Source organism: Ylistrum balloti, unplaced genomic scaffold (assembly GCF_031769215.1).
Source record: "Ylistrum balloti isolate Yb309-2 unplaced genomic scaffold, AGI_CSIRO_Ybal_v1 Utg371024, whole genome shotgun sequence".
In the NCBI taxonomy this organism is placed as follows: Eukaryota; Metazoa; Mollusca; class Bivalvia; order Pectinida; family Pectinidae; genus Ylistrum; species Ylistrum balloti.
In genome coordinates this window covers 1-21,296 of record NW_026782569.1, presented here as the reverse complement: position 1 = coordinate 21,296, position 21,296 = coordinate 1, and the positions used below count along the sequence as shown (strand labels likewise).

The 21,296-nt window shown below is 34.1% G+C and overlaps 2 protein-coding genes across 2 annotated transcripts in view; one reads left to right on the top strand and one right to left on the bottom strand.

Moving 5' to 3' along the window:
• Nucleotides 1–15,430, top strand: part of LOC132560159 (neuronal acetylcholine receptor subunit alpha-10-like) — a 34,320-nt gene extending 18,890 nt beyond the window's left edge. The window contains exons 4-7 of the mRNA XM_060224811.1: nt 4,412–4,456; nt 5,246–5,355; nt 10,007–10,542; nt 14,493–15,430. Of these exons, the coding sequence (XP_060080794.1) occupies nt 4,412–4,456; nt 5,246–5,355; nt 10,007–10,542; nt 14,493–15,136 (1,335 nt within the window). The 3' untranslated portion in view covers nt 15,137–15,430. The remainder of the gene's footprint in view (nt 1–4,411; nt 4,457–5,245; nt 5,356–10,006; nt 10,543–14,492) is intronic.
• Nucleotides 15,431–18,716: 3,286 nt separating this feature from the next.
• LOC132560160 (uncharacterized) lies at nt 18,717–20,565 on the bottom strand. Its single transcript, XM_060224812.1, has 2 exons — nt 20,337–20,565; nt 18,717–18,994 (listed from the first exon to the last, which is right to left on the bottom strand). Exons 1-2 carry the CDS (start codon nt 20,485–20,487, stop codon nt 18,741–18,743), a joined length of 405 nt encoding a protein of 134 aa, XP_060080795.1. The 5' UTR covers nt 20,488–20,565; the 3' UTR covers nt 18,717–18,740.
• Between the last annotated feature and the right edge of the window lie 731 nt (nt 20,566–21,296).

Here is a 21,296-nt window from a genome sequence, read left to right as displayed (position 1 = left end):
TAAGAATATTTATTTTCTTTAAAATAAACACTCTTACACATAAATGACCCGCTGTTAGTTCATATTGTGCATTTTCATAGAGGCTTTTGCAATATATAGTCCATTTGGGGAGGAACCACTTACATGTATAAAAATCATGTTGTTGTCGACCTTGTATCACATGAATTGCGTGATATTGAAACATTAAAAAACGTGAACCTAGATATTAAAGTCAGAATCAAACGCTGATTCTTAAGGTACAAAGGCAATGTAGTTCATCACAGTATAAACTATTCAAAGTTACTCATAAATCTAAATAATAGTTCTTTTAATCTGAAATTTATGGTTACATAGCACGTGCGTATCATCTTAAGATCATTCCTTAATTTATTTTACACTTAAGATGAGTGCTATGAAGTCGTTAGAATTACGGTTAAGTGAATTCACTCTAAAATTTGTAGAGCAATTTTGCTATTACGAAACCGGTGCAAGTAATTACAAGAATGAGATAACTCCGCCATTCTCCACTTAAGTTATACATGTTTGATGCTAGAATGTCAATATCTGTAGAAGTAGGAAATAAACCTATCAACAATAATGAAAAGGCATTATTTGATAGACACAATTTCGATATATTTATCCACGTGTACCTCACGTTCGCTTATTATAACATAGTCGGTTTATATCACAAAATCATAATATCCGATTCAGCCTATACATACACATTGTATATTTCCTAACACATATTTTGTGACATACGCACACATTGCAATTCAGTTTAGATGCTCTATTTATCGACTTCAGTTTCAGGAAGACTCACACACACGCTCAACAAATGAGTTTACTTTGCATACATGGGAAGACCATCATTTAGTTACTGCGGCTCTTGGTGCGACGTTAAACATAAACAACTCTTCCAGTAAGACGTGTAGATAATGTTGTGAGTTTTTGATAACGTCATTTATGTAATTGTAATACAACTAAATTTAATTATTCAAAAGAGTGAAATAGTAAAGTTAAGCAAAATAAGTTTCTTGAAATATCGATATTAATAAGAAATAGTTCACCAAATAGTTTTACAGTTATTCCCATAAAAACATTCATTGCTTTCAATATGATATCTAGACGGATTTTTCGTTTGAACAAATATTATTGATCTAAGATGGTGTATTCAAATGGATTTTAATAACAAGGATGAAGATTTTACGTTTGTCAGTTTTAACAACTGGAGTTATGTGTATATACCAACATCATTGCAAACATTCATTGCTTAGATAGTTGTTGAAGTATGTACCATGGCAACGCTTAATATCGAACTCTCTACTGCACCCATTTAATATCACATCTTTTGTTTATAACAAATAATCTTTCAATTACACGGACACTATATATAAATTAAAGAATGGTTTTCACGGATGGTCATGGAAAAGTACAAGGAAAGACCAACACAATAAAGACATTTTTAAAAGCACAATTGAGTCATACCTTTTATATCACATTTGGTATGACATTATTTAAATCTCATAAATGCTCTTTATAACCGATTCGCTTTATATAACATTATCTTTGATGACAATGTCCGGTACAGGAAAAAGGAACTCACACGATTTGTACATATTGATTCCGACACAAGATTTTTTCCTCGAGGTTCTACAGTCAGACGTACAAACATGTTATAACTATAATCTATGAAAGCCTGACAATAATTACTCAAGTGTACATGTAGCTTTTTAAATTTAAGGACGATTGTGTCAAGTCACTATAGCAGCAAAACAGATCATATGCTACAATAATGTAAATGTGAATGGGAGATGTAGCCAGACATTTCCAATTGTATATATGGCTACATGGCGGCGTAATTTGATCCCCATCCTTGTAGCCCTGAGTATACTCTTAAAATATCTCTGATTGGGAAACGATGAGTACAGTTGATAACTGTACAGGTACTTAACAGAAAATTGTAATTTTAATTTTTTTCGGTCAACATTTGTTAATTAAGTAAATGACATATTTCAGTTCCAATCAGAGTCTGGTTTGTCTTCTATGTTTAAGTTTATAAACGCAGTCTACAAACAGAGCACATCCTTTTTTTCCGATATAGCACTTAAAGTTAATCTATGTTTCCAATGCAGCTCACGCAACGTGTGGGGTTCAATACTGACACAAGTTCAGTAATATTTGTTTTTTATCGATTGATTGATAAAAGATGTGCATCTTAACAATATAAACAGTAAGTGAGGTTATATAAATGAGAACTTGTTTGTCATGATCATGATGTTTTATCATTATTTATCTATTTTGGGAGAAAATATTATTGTGGTTCATTACTTACCGTGTTAGTAGGAGTCATAATACTTGCTTCACACGACAGACTGGTTACTTGGCATAGTTCCAAGACATGCATCAAAGAGTGTAGAATTCATCAGGCGCTATTTCTTTATACAATGCAATTTGCTTCCTGTCTGCGGAGGATGATAAATAGGTAATGCTATTCTCTTTCTCTCAAATAGTGGAATGCTCGTTATTAACACAAATAAACAAATATTTTCGACTGAAATGCAATCATTAGCATTTTCAAAAACATTTAGAAGTAATTCCTACACTGATTTTACCATGTATCTTTAATTGATTTAAGAATTCATCCTAAATTTTATCTCATAATTTATTGTAACTCTGTCCCATTTTTTAACTCCATCCCTAATTTGTATCATAATTAATCTTAACTCTGTGCCAAAAATTCTCATTTTTTGCCAGAATTAATTTGAAGATCATTAAGCATTTATTGAATTTCGTCACCATTAACTTTCACATTCATTAATCGTTTACCAAGCATTATATAATACCGATATTTCTGTACATTCATCAATTCATTTTCTAGAATTTATCGAAATATTATAGAAACATTTCTCTCTCACATTTATCTTAACTAATTGACATTGATCTTCACTTATGTTCTAACATGTATCTTAACATCATATGATGTTTTCACAACGCATTGATGATGATATTTTAATATTGCAGCCTTGGAAATGTAATCCGTGATTTGTATGAAAGGCTTGCCTGTGAATAGCATGATGCAACACACACACACACAAACACACAAATTAAACAACATAGCCACAAAATGGATTAATTAAACTTCACAATACAGCTGTTTCCTCTTTATAGGACTTGTCAATGACGCCAGGGATTTAAATATCAGAAGGCGACTGTGAGAAATAAAAAATATATATATATTTAATTTTCACGTTCTGCAATTTGACTCTTTTACAGAAGAAAAGTGTAAATACAAAATACCCTTAATTTTCAAGTAGAGATTTACTGTTAGTTTAATTAGAGATATGACCAAACATTATTCACTTTCAAAACAAAATATTGCAATCAAGTGTTAATATCCTCTATATATCAATAATCATCTTTACTTTGGCAACCATTTCAGTATGTATTTATATCGTTTTTTGAATTGGAGAGAGGGGGTTGTTAAGGTTGGTTTTGATTTTCGTTTCTGGTTGGCCAACTGTACATAATGCTTATGTCACGCAGAAAATTGATTGTAATATAATGCCTTATTGTTTGCATCAATAACTAACGATATCTCTTCCCCGTTTGGCGTTGCATAATATTGCATGATGCAGTAGTAATATATTTCAATACAACACCTGCTAGTTGTCATTCGATAGGTTTAAAAGCTTTACATTGAATAGAGCTAAATACGATGACTGTTCTTTTTGTCTGTAGGGTATTTCATAATGCTTTACATTTGCTAACCGTCCGTGATTGATATTTTAAATAGTCTCTTGATAAATGATCTGAAAAAAAGACAAATCGGTCTTAATTTACCAGTGGTCGCTAAATAAGAATAAAAAATAAAACTAAATAGAGCGTTCAAAGCAAAACTAACACTCAGTATCAAAACAAAAAAATAGCAATCTGACCTGTCTTAAGAATACACAGCCTTGAAATGATTCAGAATGGCCTCAGTTTGGTTTGTTTCATATTTGGGGGAAAATAATCACTAATTACTATCTGTCTCTACTCAGCCTTTGAATAATAGGGACCATGTACATTCCTTCTACGTCCAGCCTGGAGCATATACATTTACCTTTGTCAGACATTCATACTGTAGAATATTTGTCTGTTTTGGAGTTTTTTAAAGACCAAATGGATGACAGGTTTGTTATACAGTCTTCAGATTATTTGTTGCTTTGTATCTAGTTTCTTGGAAATCAATTCAGCTGTCATAATCCTGTTTCATCTGTAGTTTTGAAACTTTTAAAATTGCATTCATTCTTGCACGAAAAACAAAATTATCTATTCATAGTACATGTTAGTATTGAACGTGTTTTTCAATTAATCATAAACGCGAGTGCATGTTCTGGAGTTTTAAAGTGTCTGGATACCTACGTTGATTATTGCTAATATATTGTTACAGGATGAACGGAATCAAGTGTTAACCATCAACGTCTGGCTTGACCAGGTAAGACTAAACTTACTATCTGCCTAGTATTTTGCACACCTTCGGGATCTATGTTACAATTAAAGAACAATAATATAATTTTCGTCTATTAAAATTGTGTAATACGTACTTTATGTATTATCAATTAGTTTTTAACATATGTTTATTTTTGTCAAACTTAGATCTGTTGGATTTTCTGACATTTTAATGAAAGTGTACGAAATACAAAATAAAATAGACAACAGCGACATCGCTAAAAAAAAAAACTTGAAACGATGGGTTAATATGATCAAAATAAAGATTTACGCGAAGCCATCGAAATAGCACAAGGACAGATAAGTCAAAAAATATTGTCTGACAAAAAGAATCCTCTCTTGGTCTATTTACAACACCTGCCATGTTATTTAAGTCTTATCAAATCCGTCTCATGTACTCAAAATAGGAACCTTGTTAATAACATTAAATCTATTAAATACTCTAAGGAGCACTGTAAACATTTAGCACCATATCGTACACGGAAATGGGATCTTTTCCAATGCAGGAATGCATGTTTGTTGTAAGCTGTTTATTCTGTATGTGTGTCATATTATTTTAGGAATGTGTAGATAGTATTTTGATGGCGTTACGGTTAATTTGAATCAAGTGTAAAACCAAAAGTCAAAATCATGGCTCAGAAGAGATAGATGCATTATATTAGTATTACAATTATTTGAATTCTCTTAATAATTCACAAATCAGTACGTTTTAGCTGCAGTGTCGATTCCTTTGTGATGTAAATTCCTAATTAACCTATCATTATTTGTATAACAGGAATGGCATGACGAGAAGCTGTCCTGGGACCCAGCGGATTATAACGGACTAGAAGTATTGAGAATTCCATGTACGAAACTTTGGCTGCCCGATATCGTCCTCTACAACAGGTAAACACTTGAAGGAATGTGTATATCGAAATTACTTAATGTCTACACTTACAAAAGCAAACCATAAATCCATTCAGTATTATGATGAATTATCATGTCTATCTCAGAACGTACAAGGCGGGAAAAAGCGAGGGAAATATCTACATAACGATTGTGTTATATTGATGAGTTGCTGAGTATTTTGAATACATACACTTATACATAAGTTAGGGACCATCAGTTGGAGTATAAATGTTTTAAGAAAAAGTTTAATTTTCCTTTTGTGAAAATAAACCTTGTCTTGCTCCTTGCAATGTCTCCTTATCATGTTTGGAGACGTATGTCACCAGGCGATACACTAAACTTAAGGAGGATTAAATTCAGGTATCCCGCACTCTAACAACGTAAAAGGTTTGTTTTGACACTTTAAGCAAAGTTTGTACAGATATAACTAGTACATCATGCATGTAGTGAGATGGTATTTTATAACTGAACGTCAAAACTTAACAAATGCTGAAACATTGCAAGCCCCTGAAATGGTATGGCATACAGGAAAGCGAATGCCTTGTTAATGTCAACCATTCTGTCATTTCTCTGTTAATGAACAATAAACAGGACATTGCAGACTATACATAGAGAAAATTGACTTTCGTGGAGACAGGCAAGGCGAGCCACATTCACCACTGCAAATAGGTTCAGAGGACAGGGAATGTCAATGTTCGCATGGGAACAAAAGACCAGTAAAACATCGTCTGTTAACTTGAAAGCACAAACAAACAACACTGCAACGGGTACGTGACCACCGGATATGGCAGATAATGAATTGGCGAAGAGGCCACTTCTCGAATGAAAAAGTACCTTTTACTACGTCCGAATGACAGCACTTTTGTTTGGATACCAAGAAATACGGCACATCCATCGGTATAGCATAGGCACAATGATGGTGGTGGCGGTGTAACTGTTTGGGAAAGTTTTCCTCCAAAATATAAACTTCGTTTGCATGTCCTTAGTGGAACTTCGAATGGTCAGACTACAAACTACATCTACAAAAAGTGATAAAGACACTCCTACTTTCACTTTCGGTTCTGTAGATCTCTTTCCCTATAGACTTTGTAAAGTTTTGTTGCTGTTCCCATTGAATATCTTCCTTAAATATAGCGAACAAAATTAGGCCCAGTCTAAGAGATTGTTAGTCCCTAATTTATGACAAAGTGTATATATTTAAATAGTTCAGTACTTTTTATATAAATACTATTTATGATGATGTTGTTTTCAGATTCAATGCTAATCTGATTACCAAAAAATATAGCCAGTTTTGTCTCTTCTGTTACATATTTGTTTTATCAGTGTGTAGCACCCGTGATTATTGTCATACAGGTTATAACAATTGTTTCAATTGTGACGCCATAATTTCATAGATGCGTACAAAGTGAGTTATCAAATGAAGAGATATTGAGTAAAATATCTTCGTCAACAATTATGGGGACGTTTTATGGTCATTAAGATTGTTGTGGTAAACCTTGTGCCATTACCTACTTGGAGTGACTTGGATTGGTGTGGCAGTGTCGTCGATTAAGTAGACGACACTTACTCTTCCGGAACACCTGGTCTTATTCTCCTTGTAAGTTTTAAGAATTCTCCGTGTAAATCTTCCTTTTGTTCATATTTCACCTAGATGTATTGAATGTAAGATTGGATTTTGATTATGTTGACATGATGTTATTTCCTTGTATTTTATATCAATCGTACGAAAACATCGAAGTTATCAGTTTAACATAATATTTCACGAGTTTCCATTTCATTTGCTACATTTGTATTTATAAAACTCTCATTTCTCACTTCACCTTTACAGAATCGAGGTTAAAATGAAAACTTCATATGAAAAATGGAAACTAAATCATGATATTTTTATATATCCACGTTTTTTATAAGTTAAACTTAAAGACTTAAACTAAATATTTCGACATATAACCTAACGAAAGAAAATGCATCTACTAGCATAAACATTGACACTTTTATGTAAAGGATCATATTTATTGGCGAGTGTCGTCGATAAAAGAAAAGACTCATTCACCCTTCACAAACATCGATGGAGTTGACTCCTTTCTCAGTTCACCTCATAGAAGCGTTCTCCAATATTTTCCTTGAGTTTAACGGTGGGTCTTTTTGATTCATTATTCAGGGGCTAATCTCAATTTCACATTTTTTCATGCAAGATGTCGGCAACTAGCAGACAAACTAACAACACACATGCTTCGGAGAAATGCAGGTAGATAAAAATAATGGGGACGTTTTACGGTCGCTATTGTAATCCCACTAGGAAATATATTCGATTTCCACGTGCAATATGAAGTCGGACGTGTTTGATACTCGTTAGTTTACATTTGCCAAATGGTTCCTGTTGTTGTTTACAGTGATATCATTTGGGAATGTGACGTAACTTGGATTAAAACAGATTTACATGGCGCGTGTTGTTGAAAAAACTCATCCGGAATAAATGGTCTTATTCTCATAGTTGCTTTTTCAGGAGTGATCAGTTTGTCCTCGTTTTATTGACTTTGGATTTAGATGATGATTTTGTTGACAAGTGGTATATTCTTGTTGTTCTGGAATTAAGAAATTTAGAAAAGATAACTTGTCAGGCGTCCGTTGATTCATGTTACCTTGGAGATCTACATTTTTCCAGTTAGAGTCGATGACAGTTATCATTTATAAACAATGTTTGTACATAAAACTTCCTAAAATAACCCCTCTGATTAAGGAATATCGCTATTCTTAACCGTTCAACGTACTGTTTCTCGCTACGTCCAGTTACTGCCTGAACTCAAACATAACTCTGGCTGAAGGAGCACCGGCTCTGTCTGTGATGTTATTTAAGAATTCTTGAAAAACATGAACTATACATTAACTAATATGGATTATACGAGAGCAATATAAGGAGAGACGTTTACACAGCGTCCTGTATAAGGTAAGCGTCTTCTAATGTATCAACGACGTCCGCCATGCGGATCTTGATCAATTAAATGAAATAATGCCATGTTCCTAAAAAAATAAGCTATTTTTTTTTTTTTTTTTTTTTTTTTTTTTTTTTTTTTTTTTTTTTTTTTTTTTTTTTTTTTTTTTTTTTTTTTGTTTTTTTTTTTTTTTTGTTTTGTTTTTTTTTTTTAACAAGAACGAAACGACCGTGTATACGAGGAGTTTTGATGGCAACTGGTCATCCTTGGAGTCCATTTAAAAAGTGGATTATGAATTAGATCAAGCAGGGATGTTGAATTAGGTCACAGGCAGGGGTTCTGAATGAGGTCTAAGAGAGGGGTTTGGAATTGTCTGTCAATGAATTTTGTTTTGTATGAGGTAAACAAGAAATGGAAAGGTTTTACATGAAGTCGCAAACAATGGTATTGAATGATGTTTAAAGGAAGGTTATTTAATTAGTTAAAACGAAGAGTTATGGATAAAGCAAAAGTACTGAATGATATAGGTTATGAAGAGGAATTCTGAATGTGACAGGGGATAAGAATGAGGTCAAAGGCACTGGTTCTGAATATTGTTATAGAGAAATGCCGTACGTAGTATCTTAGAGAAACGTACTTTTTGATGTTTCCATCAGGATCATATTTATTCTATCGTAGATAGCACACGTATCCGAACAAATACTTATTTGACTAATAATATGTTTCATCATTTCAGACACCACGTTATTCTTATCATACTTTCTGTCCTGTAAAATTACCTTGGTCAAGATATCACTTCATAACCCGACAAGATATCAAACACAAATAATCAGACACGACTTTGGAAAATATTTGTTCTTGCTTAAGGTAATGGTTTTCTTGAGTTAACAGTTACATTACAATTAGGAACCGATCTGGCTCGTATATATATATATATACTGTTCTTTTTCGAATCAATTTTTTATGCCGGATTAAGACAAATACAATCTAGGCATTCTTTTAACGTTATACCTTAAGTGAAATAGATATGCCTTTCGAAAAATATTATTTGTACATATTCAGATGTTCAAGACGTCTTACAGGTCTACCTTCGAGAAAGATTCCTTACCACACACCGGTGTGTATCTGTCTTATTCGTATATGCGTTAATATGAAGGATATAGAATGGGCGACGTGATACGTGTGTTATTTCGATAAAAATCTTCCTGACAAAACAAGTAAAAAAACAAAAATCAAAAATATAAAAATCAAACCAAGAACAAACAAACAACCATCTAGAGGGTACATGTGGGTAAAATTAGTTTTTAATGTCTTTTGATTCGATGAGAATCTGTCGGACATTTAGGTTTTTCAGAGACGTATAAATGTATATTGTTGTCTAAATTACGTAAATAATTACTAGTTATGGAAACATGTTAATGAATCGGTAAAAATTAATTTAATTTGTCCCTCTGATATTTCCGCAACAATTTTTTCTGTGTAGTGTCTTAAAGCATGTTGTGAATTCGTTGTAAGGTTTATTTTAAACTTTCATCAACACGAATGTTTGTTCTCTGTTGGGGAAACACGCGTCGAGGTCTCGTTAGAAACTAAAATGATTTGGTTTTTCGCCGAAGGCTTTTGTTAAGAAATGGCTCCCAAAAGAGCAGTCACACGAGCGCACAGTGAAATTGATGTGTCTGGACAGTTGATATGACTCTGTTTTTCTGTTGTTACAGTGCCTCTAACTACAACGAAAAGTACATGGAGGCGTTAGCAATGGTGTCATACAGCGGACGGGTGTTCTGGCCACCAATTGTTAAACTGAAAAGCTCGTGTGAAATGGACATAACGTTTTTCCCATTTGACGACCAAATCTGTAAACTAAAGATGGGATCTTGGGCATATGATGGCTTTCAAGTCGACATTTTCAACAGATCAACCCCTATAGACCTTTCAAACTTTGTTGGCCATGGAGAATGGGAACTGATTGACACGAAAGCTGTTCGAAACGTAGTTGTCTACCCTTGTTGTAAGGAACCGTTCCCAGATGTCACTTTTACAGTCCACATCCGGCGGCGCACGACCTACTATTTGTACAACGTTATCATACCATCAGTGATGCTATCGTCACTAGCTCTTCTAGGATTTTGGTTGCACCCCGATGGTGGAGAGAAGGTGACGTTAGGGTTGACTGTGTTATTATCTTTATCCGTCTTCATGCTGCTAATAGCAGAAAACACGCCCGCCACCTCCTTCTACATCCCGCTTCTGGGTAAGTTGGTTCTTCAAATGATATTTGAAAAAACCTATATATAGCAAATAAATTATTATTTAAATAATTATGCTAGAAACCAGAGGGGAAAGTGGTATCATCACTTGTTTTTTGTTTTTTTTGTTGTTGTTTTTTTTTTTTTTTTTTTTTTTTTTTTTTTTTTTTTTGTTTTTTTTGTTTTTTTTTTTTTTTTTTTTTTTTTTTTTTTTTTTTTTTTTTTTTTTTTTTTTTTTACTTATCTATGATAATTATTATATTTTTTTATTCGTTTATTATCTCATTTCTTATTGTTGTCACGAAAAACTATGCATTGAATGGAAAAAACCTACAAGTCTATCACGATATGATATCTTAACCTCCAGTGGACAGAACCTATTAGTACTTACGAGGGGACAAATGCCTGTAAAGCTCTATTTGACAGCAGATCGAACTTGATAATTAATCTTGGTGGGTTCTGTTTCACAAACCTCCCATAGAAGTGTGCCTGTGTAGTGCATCGTGTAAAGCGTCTAACACAGGCTATTGAGAACCAGGAAAATATCAGTTTTTCCCTGCTGTTAAGCACATGTATAAAGACATTATTTTTATAGGACAACCAACCAGATATATACGTGTGACTTTTGGTTAAACTCTGTCACATTTCAAGTGACTTTGTTTTCTTTCTTTCTTTCTTTTTTTTTTTTTTTTTTTTCTATTTAAAAAAACAAGCTTTGCATTAATCGAAATGTCATACATATTATGTATAGACTTAAATGAGTTCTTTTTTACAAGGCAAATGCATATCAGACGTTGAAGAGTTCGAATTAAAGTAACATTGTTCTACATCACATCTTGAACAAGTGTCTTTAAAGAAAGGAAGAGTCTTTAACGGTTTTGTATACACTTTTATGCAAAAATTTGTAAAATAATGTTTCCGGCTCCGAAGTGCCTGTGATTTTTCTCGATCATTCTTCCCAACCGAACCACAGGAGTGGTTCACATGCGTTGATTAAATACAAGCATCCCTGTAATTGTGGAGACGTGAGACTATCATCAAATCAATAATCTCAAAGAAAAGATAAATCTCCCCATATATCATTAGATCTGATAGCCATTTGGTTTTTGTTTCATTTCTGATGTTTTCTCTCGTGCTACAGTGCGTGATCTTGGGTTACATTGTTTTTTTATTAACGAGTCAGTCTCGATTTCTGTAAAGCCGGATTTTTGCAATGTCTCATCAACTTGGCTTGCAGTATATCGAAAGAAAATAATTTGAACAAAAACAAGCAAAAAGAAAAAATAACACAAATTATGTAATTTGAAATATTATGACATCGATTTATAATCACATTTTTTTACAATATTTCAAAGAATATAAGATAAAATGGAAGATAGAGACAAGAAATATGAAACTTATTTGTCGTCTCCTGTCAAGTTGACCGATCAGTGCCGTTTTTGCTTTTGTTCTAAACACGCACGCTGTTAAAACAAGTGTACATCTAATTAACGCCTGAGAGATATGGTCAGACATAGTCACCAATACTGGAGAAAATGTATTCTATTTATCAAACACTCCCAGCAACACTTGGGCCGATTTCCATCGATTAGTTATAGTTGAAACAGACATCTAATCGCTCTGGAGTACAATTGATAAACAATAAACATTACAGCACACGAATATGTTACAAACAAGAATCTCGTCTTTAGTATTGATTCTGATAAGGGACCTAACTCTTCAGGTCTTCAATTCCTCTGATTATAGGTTGCACACCATAGTTTCATTCATTACCATAGTGTTCGTTGGATTTATTGGAAACACCTCAGCCATGTTTATTCATACTTGCAGCGTTTTACATACTTAAAGCAAATGCATGAAAACAACAAATGAAGTAGATCGAAAACCTACGACGTGTGTTTTCATTGTGCATAATGTTGGTGGGTTCCTACTTTGTTAGCCCATCGTATGGTGATCCCCCTGCGTCCGTGGTCCGTCGTCCGTCCGTAAACAATTTTTGTTAGCGCTATTTCTTGAAAAGCACTTAATGGATCTCTCTTGAAATTTATCTGAAGATTTCTCTTGGTCTCTAGTTGTGCCCATGTAATTTTAGGACTGATCAAAAACCGAATGGCCCGGAAGGCGGTCATCTTTAATTTTGACTTTGAAACATTGTTATCGCTATTTCTTAAGAAGTACTTGATTCGCCTTTCTTAATTTTATAGACAGACGGCCATCCTATTTTTATCCAAAGAAGTTTGTTATCGATATTTCTTCGGAACAACAGCATAGATCTTTCTCAATTTCCATGCGTATGTTTCCCTTTTGAACCCTGGTTGTGTCTGTTCGAATTTGGTACTGATCAGAAAAAAACAAAATGGCCCACAAGCGGCCATCCTGGATTTTGACTTCGAAAGTTTGTAAATCACTTTTTCTTAAGACGTAATGTATAGATCTTTCTCAAATTTCTAATTTGGATTCTAGTTTGAATTGAAAGAAATTACACCCTTGATATGAATGTTCTTATATAGAATCTCCTTTCCTGGAACAGTAGAACATTTCGGGAATTTCAGTAAATTTTTACTCATTTTTGGCCCCGCCAATTTGCCCCTAGGGGTCAGTCAAGGTCAATATGCGCATTTCAACAGCTAATACTAAGTAAAAACGTCTTACCAAGTTTCAACTATTTCTGAAAGAAAATAAACAAATTATGCTCAAAAAATTATTGTTCCTATTAACATATATAGTTCATTTTGCCCAATCTCCAAGGGGATATGTGATCCCTGGTGTCATGAAATTTACAAATTTTACAAAGCCCCGTAAGACACTTCAATTCATGAAGAAAATTTGGCTGTATATTATCTTGGTATTGATTTTTTGATTTTCAGTCAATTTTGACCCCGCCCAACAGCCCTTTTGGGTCAGCTGAGGTCAGTGCGCATACCATTAGAATGCCATATCAGTCCCCTGGGGGATGGGGACCATATAATTTTCAATTTTGATGCGCCTTATTCCATGGAAGGACTTTTTGTAAAATTTCATTGAAATCGATTCAGGACTTTTCCAGAAGAAGTTGAAAATGTTAGAAGTTTACGACGCGCGACGCCGGACAAAAGGTGATCTCAATAGGTCATCCCGAGCTTTTGGCTGAGGTGACCTAAGTGAAGCTTACGACAGTTTCATCTGAAACAGGCTGTGTGCTATCATTCTGTCCCGCACATGTAGAACCCGATGTGATATTGATGTAAGCTATGCAGAGAATTATTATATTCTATAAGAGGCATTTCCTGTCGTACCCAGGAATCAAGTGTTTCTTTGTCAGTGTTCTAGGCCTAACTAATTCATTTAGCAGCCAATAAACATTTTTTCAGAAATTACACTGTCCTTGGTACGTTCTAAGATCCGAAATTCAATACATCAATATTTGATATTTCTAGAATGTCATTACATTCCTGTTTCATGACTCTACACCTTGCTAACTCCGATGTATGTAAAATCCGTGCGTTGAGAAACGAAATGGTCGGCACTTCAAACTTTGAATGGATCAATGTATTTGGTTTACAGCAACCTTAGTGATCCTAATGCATGCTTCATTTAGATCACTTTCATCCAAACAAATTTCCGAAATATAAATTATCAAAGTATGATTTACTTGGACAGATATCATTGCTATTGTTTTACACTGTGACAATTCTAGGTAATATAGACCGAGTCATACGACCTGAATTTAATGTCATCATAGCTACCAGGCTTACCATAGTTACACCAATAAACAACTGACGTAGATTCAAAATATTTAAGCTACAATTACGTACGAATCAACGAAAATATATGTATTGGAAATCATTGTTATTGATATTATGGTGTTAAAAACGCAATGGGATCCAGATATATTCTAAATTTTGCGCTAGAATAAATAACATATCTATATGAATTACATGTATGTATCTTATGTGTCGCGTATGTATTTTTGCAGGGATATATTTGATAACAACGATGTCATTCACTTCCGGTTCCGTCGTTGTCGCAGTGAGTGTGTCCAGTATCCATGCACGCGGTTCATACAATAAGAGAGTACCCACTGGACTCAAACGTTTCATTATGTGTCTTTCAAAAGGAATCTGCATGGAGACCAAATACATCAACAAATGCTATTATGAAGAAGAACGGCCGGTCGTAGTACAGATTATATCCAAGCCCATGAATGGCGAACTCAATGGAAACATTCAAAACACCGTTTGCCAGGAGGAACGTCGCAAGTTTCTAGAGGGTTATGACGAACAAATAACCGCCTCTACTCCTATCATATCTGCTTGCGATGAACATATGCGTCAACGGTCACATCCGGGGTCGCTGAAAAAGAGTCATGAGAACAAATGTTGTGAGTCATCGGTTGATAAACCGGATGTTTACAACGGAGCTATTTTAGATACTTTGAAGTGCCTTTTGGACCAAAACAATGCCAGGCAACGAGAAGAGGACTTAAAGAAACAATGGGAGGAGGTCGCTATGGTGATCGATAGATTCCTTTTCTGGCTATTTCTGTTCGGAAACATTATTTCGTCGTTGTATCTACTTGTATTGTGCCCTAATGTAATGCAAAACAAATCAATTGATTAAGACGTACCATCCCAACATATCCAATGCATATTTACTGAATCATATTTCATGACAAAAATGTACTGCTATTCATCTTGTGATTATGACGTATAATTTGCACCAGTTACGTTGTATTTACGTCATTCGTGGTGTGTCAGATCAGCTAGTTGATGAACAGGTCATTTATGAAGCTATTCATTTCATGCTTACATACGGGTTTCCATACTTGTCAGTTGTACTTTTCATGTGACAACACTGACTGTAACACACCAACTTCTGTATATACATCTATGTTCTAGTAACGCATTTATTCGGTAGTGTTCATTTGGCATTGTGACGTCATGTCGGAGTACCTTATGAAGTCATATTGCTTCCGGAGTGTTCATTTTGTATAGAGAATGAAACTACACATAGTGTACACGTATATGCGCTAGCAACATATCAGTAACATAGTTGAAAATGATATGTAATCCTTATTGCCTACCTTCTTGCACACGTATGTATTGTTTTCAAAATATAACTATTTTTTAACCTTTACATATTGTAGTCACCAGATTTCCAAAAATTGAGTTGTCATAAATATAAACAATTTTAAGATTTATAAATTCCATTTGTTTGAAAATAAAATAACTTTTCAGAGATAATTTTGAATAGAAGAAATGTAAAAGGTACTTATTATGTGTCTTTATCGATGCTAGACCTTTTCGTAAAATTAACTCATGCATGAAGCAAAGTTACCTTTGGGCGTTACGTCGCAATGAACTTCAAGAGAGTGAGTATAGACGAATGTAATTGTTTTTTCGATGGTCTGCTTTTTATAGTTTTATAAAAAGCTTGAAACGGAAAGGATACATTTCTTTCATGGATGATACGATATGGAAAATTCCATCCATGAAAATAACAAAGAACCTTTGAAATGACCACTTGTATGGTATAGGATACGTATCTCATACGTCAGGTATGGATTTGTTTATCCATTATTGTTTACACTCTGAAATTATCTTTTCACGTCTAACTACCTAATGTCCGACATCATTTCTAAAGATTTTTTTAATCAAGATTTCTGTTCACAATTCCATAAGAAGTTATTTCATCTCATCATATTTTTCGATGTTGGTTCTGTGCGCTGTCTAAAAAAATAGTATAACAACCTTTCCGAAGGATATGTAAGGATAGCTGTTTACAGTATATGGTCATTGAGTCGATCTTAAATGGAACCATGACAATTTCATAGACGATTTTACTTCATACCGATCAAGGGGAAACTTCTTATGCCACTTATCTGTCTCAAGATACCCATACATAATTTTGCGTTTCTTTGTTATACGTTTGCCGTGTTAAGCAGTACTTGTTTGTAGTGTTTTATGGTACCTGTATATATTGTAAATGTTGTATCAGAAAATATGTATAATTTTCTAGGCGATACGTGTCACTTTATAGAACTTCACGAGTGCCGAGTTAGATATATTCAATCATATAGCACGTGCTGAATCCTGACTAGGTAGATCTTCGTGAATCCGGATTTAGGCAATATACACCATATCTAGAGTACTTATAGTATACGTGTGCCTGCCGCCGTCCCACCACAGCTGTAACAGACGGCCATTGTGTTTATGAGAGTTTAACGTCATAATTACACTGCCCGACTGATCCATGTCTCGGCTGTGTATAAGATGAGGTTCAACATAACCGGATACTTAATTCTGCACTTTTTACAAACATTCGAGCTGGTATTGCCCGAGGGTACTTATGATTAAGTATAAAGATGATAAATATGTCCAGTAAACAAATTTATTATCTAACTACATGCAAACGTTGAAAACGTCCCAGTTTGATATAAGCAAAAATGCGGCAAACTACATTTTGATTCCAACTTCAACGCTTAATGTTAATTTTGCAAGATTTATCTTTCTTGGATTTCAAAGTCTCACACCACATTTACTTTAATAAATTCAAGGAGGTAAAGATTTGTATTGTTGTATGTATGGTTATATGTACGTTGTAAAATATCTTCTCTCGCGCATCCGACTATTTACGAAGATCTGTGCTGAGAGCAACTTGAGCCAATCCGTTAATTAATTACGTCAGCTGAATTTATACAATGGCCTCTCCTACATATTTTCGAAATCAAAGGATTTCGGTCTTGATACCTGTGTCGTTTCTGCAGCCCTGGAATTTTTTCTTGATTGTCATTTCAGATACTCTATAGACGCCATCTATGAATTTAACGCTCGGAATACTTAAAATCTGCATGTCCTTAAACCGTGCATACATGCAACTATGATAATGACTTTAAGCCACTATTCATGTTTTAGGAAAATATGTCTAGCGTCTATAGTACTGTAAGTGTTTTTATTAGAAAATATTATGTTTTTTTAGGATCATATCTTAATACATTGCCTGATGAACTATGAATTTCACTTGATGTGTTAAATCCTGCGTCCAATTTTGTGATTGAAATTGTGAATTAAAACTGTTTCTATGTTCTGTATAATAATCTTAGTGTCTTTTCTTTTCTTCAATACAGAAAGCATCGTCAAACAATATCATGGAGATCCTTATGAAAATCCCTTCAATGCATTACAACTTTTAACCCATTGAAAACAGAACCAATCTTGTCATTTTTATCAGATTCAGCCAGGCTTCTAAATGGTCTATCTGTATGTGACACTTAATTATATCACAATTACAAAACAAACAAAAAATTTACAAAAAAAAAAAAAAAAACCTAACAACAGTATGAAAACCATAGGCAGTGGTTTGAAAACTGTGACCAACTCGAGTATACATGTACCTCCCTTTATTTAAAGGCAATTGTACATAAGCCACGACAAATTGACTAACACTGTATTTCTGTTGCAATAATACAAATAAATTGTACTTTTAGTCAGCCGTTAAACATACTTGTCAATTCCCATATTTAGTCATGAACAAATAATTCATATCTGACCAAAAAGTTAAAACTTTTTTTTTCTACAAAACAACAAATTCTGTCTATTTTTAAAATTTTGATGACTAAATATTTTTTTAAAAAATCAGCACCATGATATAAAAGCCCAGCATAAATTTCTAAATTATGTGTGTCAAAAAAGCTGTATGTACTCTTTTGGTTTGTATATGAAGAAAAAATCACATTATTTATATTGTAACATTTGTGTTATATACTATAATTGTTTTTTATCTATACCCAATATAGTGCGGTATATGTTTTATCACAAAATATGAAATACAAAACACATTATTGTACAAAGTTTTAAAACATAAAATACAATATTTCGAATATAAATGTATATGTAAGACTACAGTGTCACAATATTAAACAAAAAATTGTAGAAATTTTATAACAAAAGCACATATTTTGAATATGTTTTTATATATATATATAAAACATAATGTTTAGAATATACATCACAGGATTTGGAATATTTATCAAAAATGTTCGAATTTTTCAAAGTTTTCCTTTCATGTTGCACAGTATCATGTATATATTGTGATATAACGTGATATACTGTGCTGTGTTGATACTTGTACAATACATGCCCTTCTCGCGCAAAAATATATAAACATTTTCCGCAATATTGCATTAACAGAAAAAAATAACTTCATTTTGCAACAAAGTTTTATTCTACAACAGCCAAAAAATCCCAAAATACATAACTGTAAGAAGCACCACAAGGTTATGACGTAAGCGACCTCCTTTCCCACTCGGGTCCGCAAGTTTCTCTTCGACGCTAGTACTGTTGCCTCCCTTGCGTCGGCTTGTCAGGGTGGAAGTAGTAATCACTTCCGTCGAAATCTCCTCTGAGCTGATCACCATTTGTGTAGTTGTCATGGCGTTCTTCTGGGTTTGAGTTGTCATTGTTTGAGGTTCTTCATTGGCTATAAAAAGGCAAATTAAAAGATTACTTGCCATGAACCGATCAAATTTTTAACTACTTGTTCGCAAATAAGCCTCAGAGACATCTGTAATAGCACACAACAAAGGCAAAAGCAAAACAAGTAAATAAGTAAACAAAAACAATCAAACAAATAAAAAACGCCATCGCGCTGTGTCCGTTCGGCCGAGCATGAATTTCTAAGGATATATTTAATGTTTTTTCCCCCCTCTCTCTCTCTCTCTCTCTCTCTCTCTCTCTCTCTCTCTCTCTCTCTCTCTCTCTCTCTCTCTCTCTCTCTCTCTCTCTCTCTCTCTCTCTCTCTCTCTCTCTCTCTCTTTCTCTCTCTCTGTCCCCCTCTCTCTCTATCTATCTATCTATCTCTCTCTTTCTCTCTCTGTGTCCCTCTCTTCCCCCTCTCTCTCTCTCTCTCTCTCTCTCTCTCTCTCTCTCTCTCTCTCTCTCTCTCTCTCTCTCTCTCTCTCTCTCTCTCTCTCTCTCTCTCTCTCTCTCTCTCATATCATATCATTATCAACAACACTTTTTGGGGTTGCACTTTGAAGCACTTGTCCAGATGTGTAGCGGACGGTAGGTATCTTTTGTAGGTCTTATCCAACGAAGATGGATACCTTTTGAAGTTGGTAAAAATGCATTGGCAGTAGAAGTAACAGGCATAGTAACAATCAACCACAATATTGAACATTTAACATGTATTGCAAGAACAAATGAAATGTTTTTGTGTGTTGGTTTCCTTGTAGCAGCTGGTGGGTACCTCATAGAACAACATACGGGAGCCTCGCTGCGTGCAATCCAAAGCAACTGAGGTTAAGTGATTTGTGCAGGGTGACATCCACTGTGATAACACTTTCCTGAGAACCGTATTTTGTCTGTACGTCAGTAGTCAATATGTATAATGTTAGCTTTGGCTCATGAGACAACTAACGATCCACGTGTGTCTTCTATCTAGAGAATAATGTTTTTGCTGTTTATAATGTCTCGGCTAGATTGGTTGCAGGAGAAGCGAACACTCATGGAATACTCCTGTGACTTCCAGGCTTTGTAATTGTTTCTCACTTCCCTCCCCCCTTCCCCTTTCCCTCATCGTTTGCTATAACGTATAACAAACGGATTATGTCAAAGACGCATATGATTTTACTCTTCCGAAATACATGTACAAATTCCTTAGTCTAATAATCGTCCATAGTTTTAAAATCCTAAATTCTTTTTGACTGTTTTATTTATTACTCCATGCGGGTGTTCAGCTCGATTTATAGCGGATTTGGCGCGTCTGTTTGCGATCCTCAGTTTTGAGAAATGTTGATAACCTTGTAGCTACACGTGCTTACCTAGAACAGTTACGTTGTATATGGCTAAAGGGACTGTATTAGAATCAGCTAAACATTCATATGAGCCTGCATCCGATACTTTGATGTTCTTAATGGACAGAGTGCGGTCATGTGCGTAATCCATGATTAATTGGACTCGTTTGTCTCCCATGACTTTAGATCCGATAACAACTGGTATCCTTCTATTCTTCGTCCATACTATCTGTGGATTTTAAAAAAAAATACAATATTTTAAACTTGCATTACTTGGTATAAAATTGCACTTACTTTACAGATAATAATGATTTTTTTATTCATGATACATATACTTATATTTGTAAAACATTGAAATTCAATATGGTCTATAATGAACCCAATAAAACCAACATATGAACTGTTTGTGATCAGCCTTGGACAACTGGGTCAGTAGAAGTACTTCCGACTTCGTATTGGCAAAATATAAAATCTTACTGACCTACATAGTTTCTCAAGTGTTCATATGGGAAAAAAAACAGAAGCTAAACACTCTTCATTACTTTATATAAAATCCACGATCTGAAATTGATAAGCGCATCTTATATTTACATCAAAATAAATGAAAAAAAAATACATGTACTACATTTTTTGACTGACCATAATTTACAAAGAATGCTTGTCCCTCCAATTTTTTATATAAATAGATAAATGATATACTATCTGAAATATCATAAGCCACGTTTCGACATCAAAAGATATTATATATTAAGCTTGCTTATTGAATTGAATATTCCGCCACGATTCCGTGTTCAACACATTCTAAGTGACCAGGGATTGTTATTGTCGTGTAATTATCTAATGTTGATAAAAAGATATTTATCAAAGTATTAAAGATGTATTTCTACCATAATAACAACTTGAGTTGGTCTCACAGCGCTCACGTTTACTGTGTGACCATTTCATATCACTGATTGCGATACCAATTATATATCTCAGTTCTGAAAT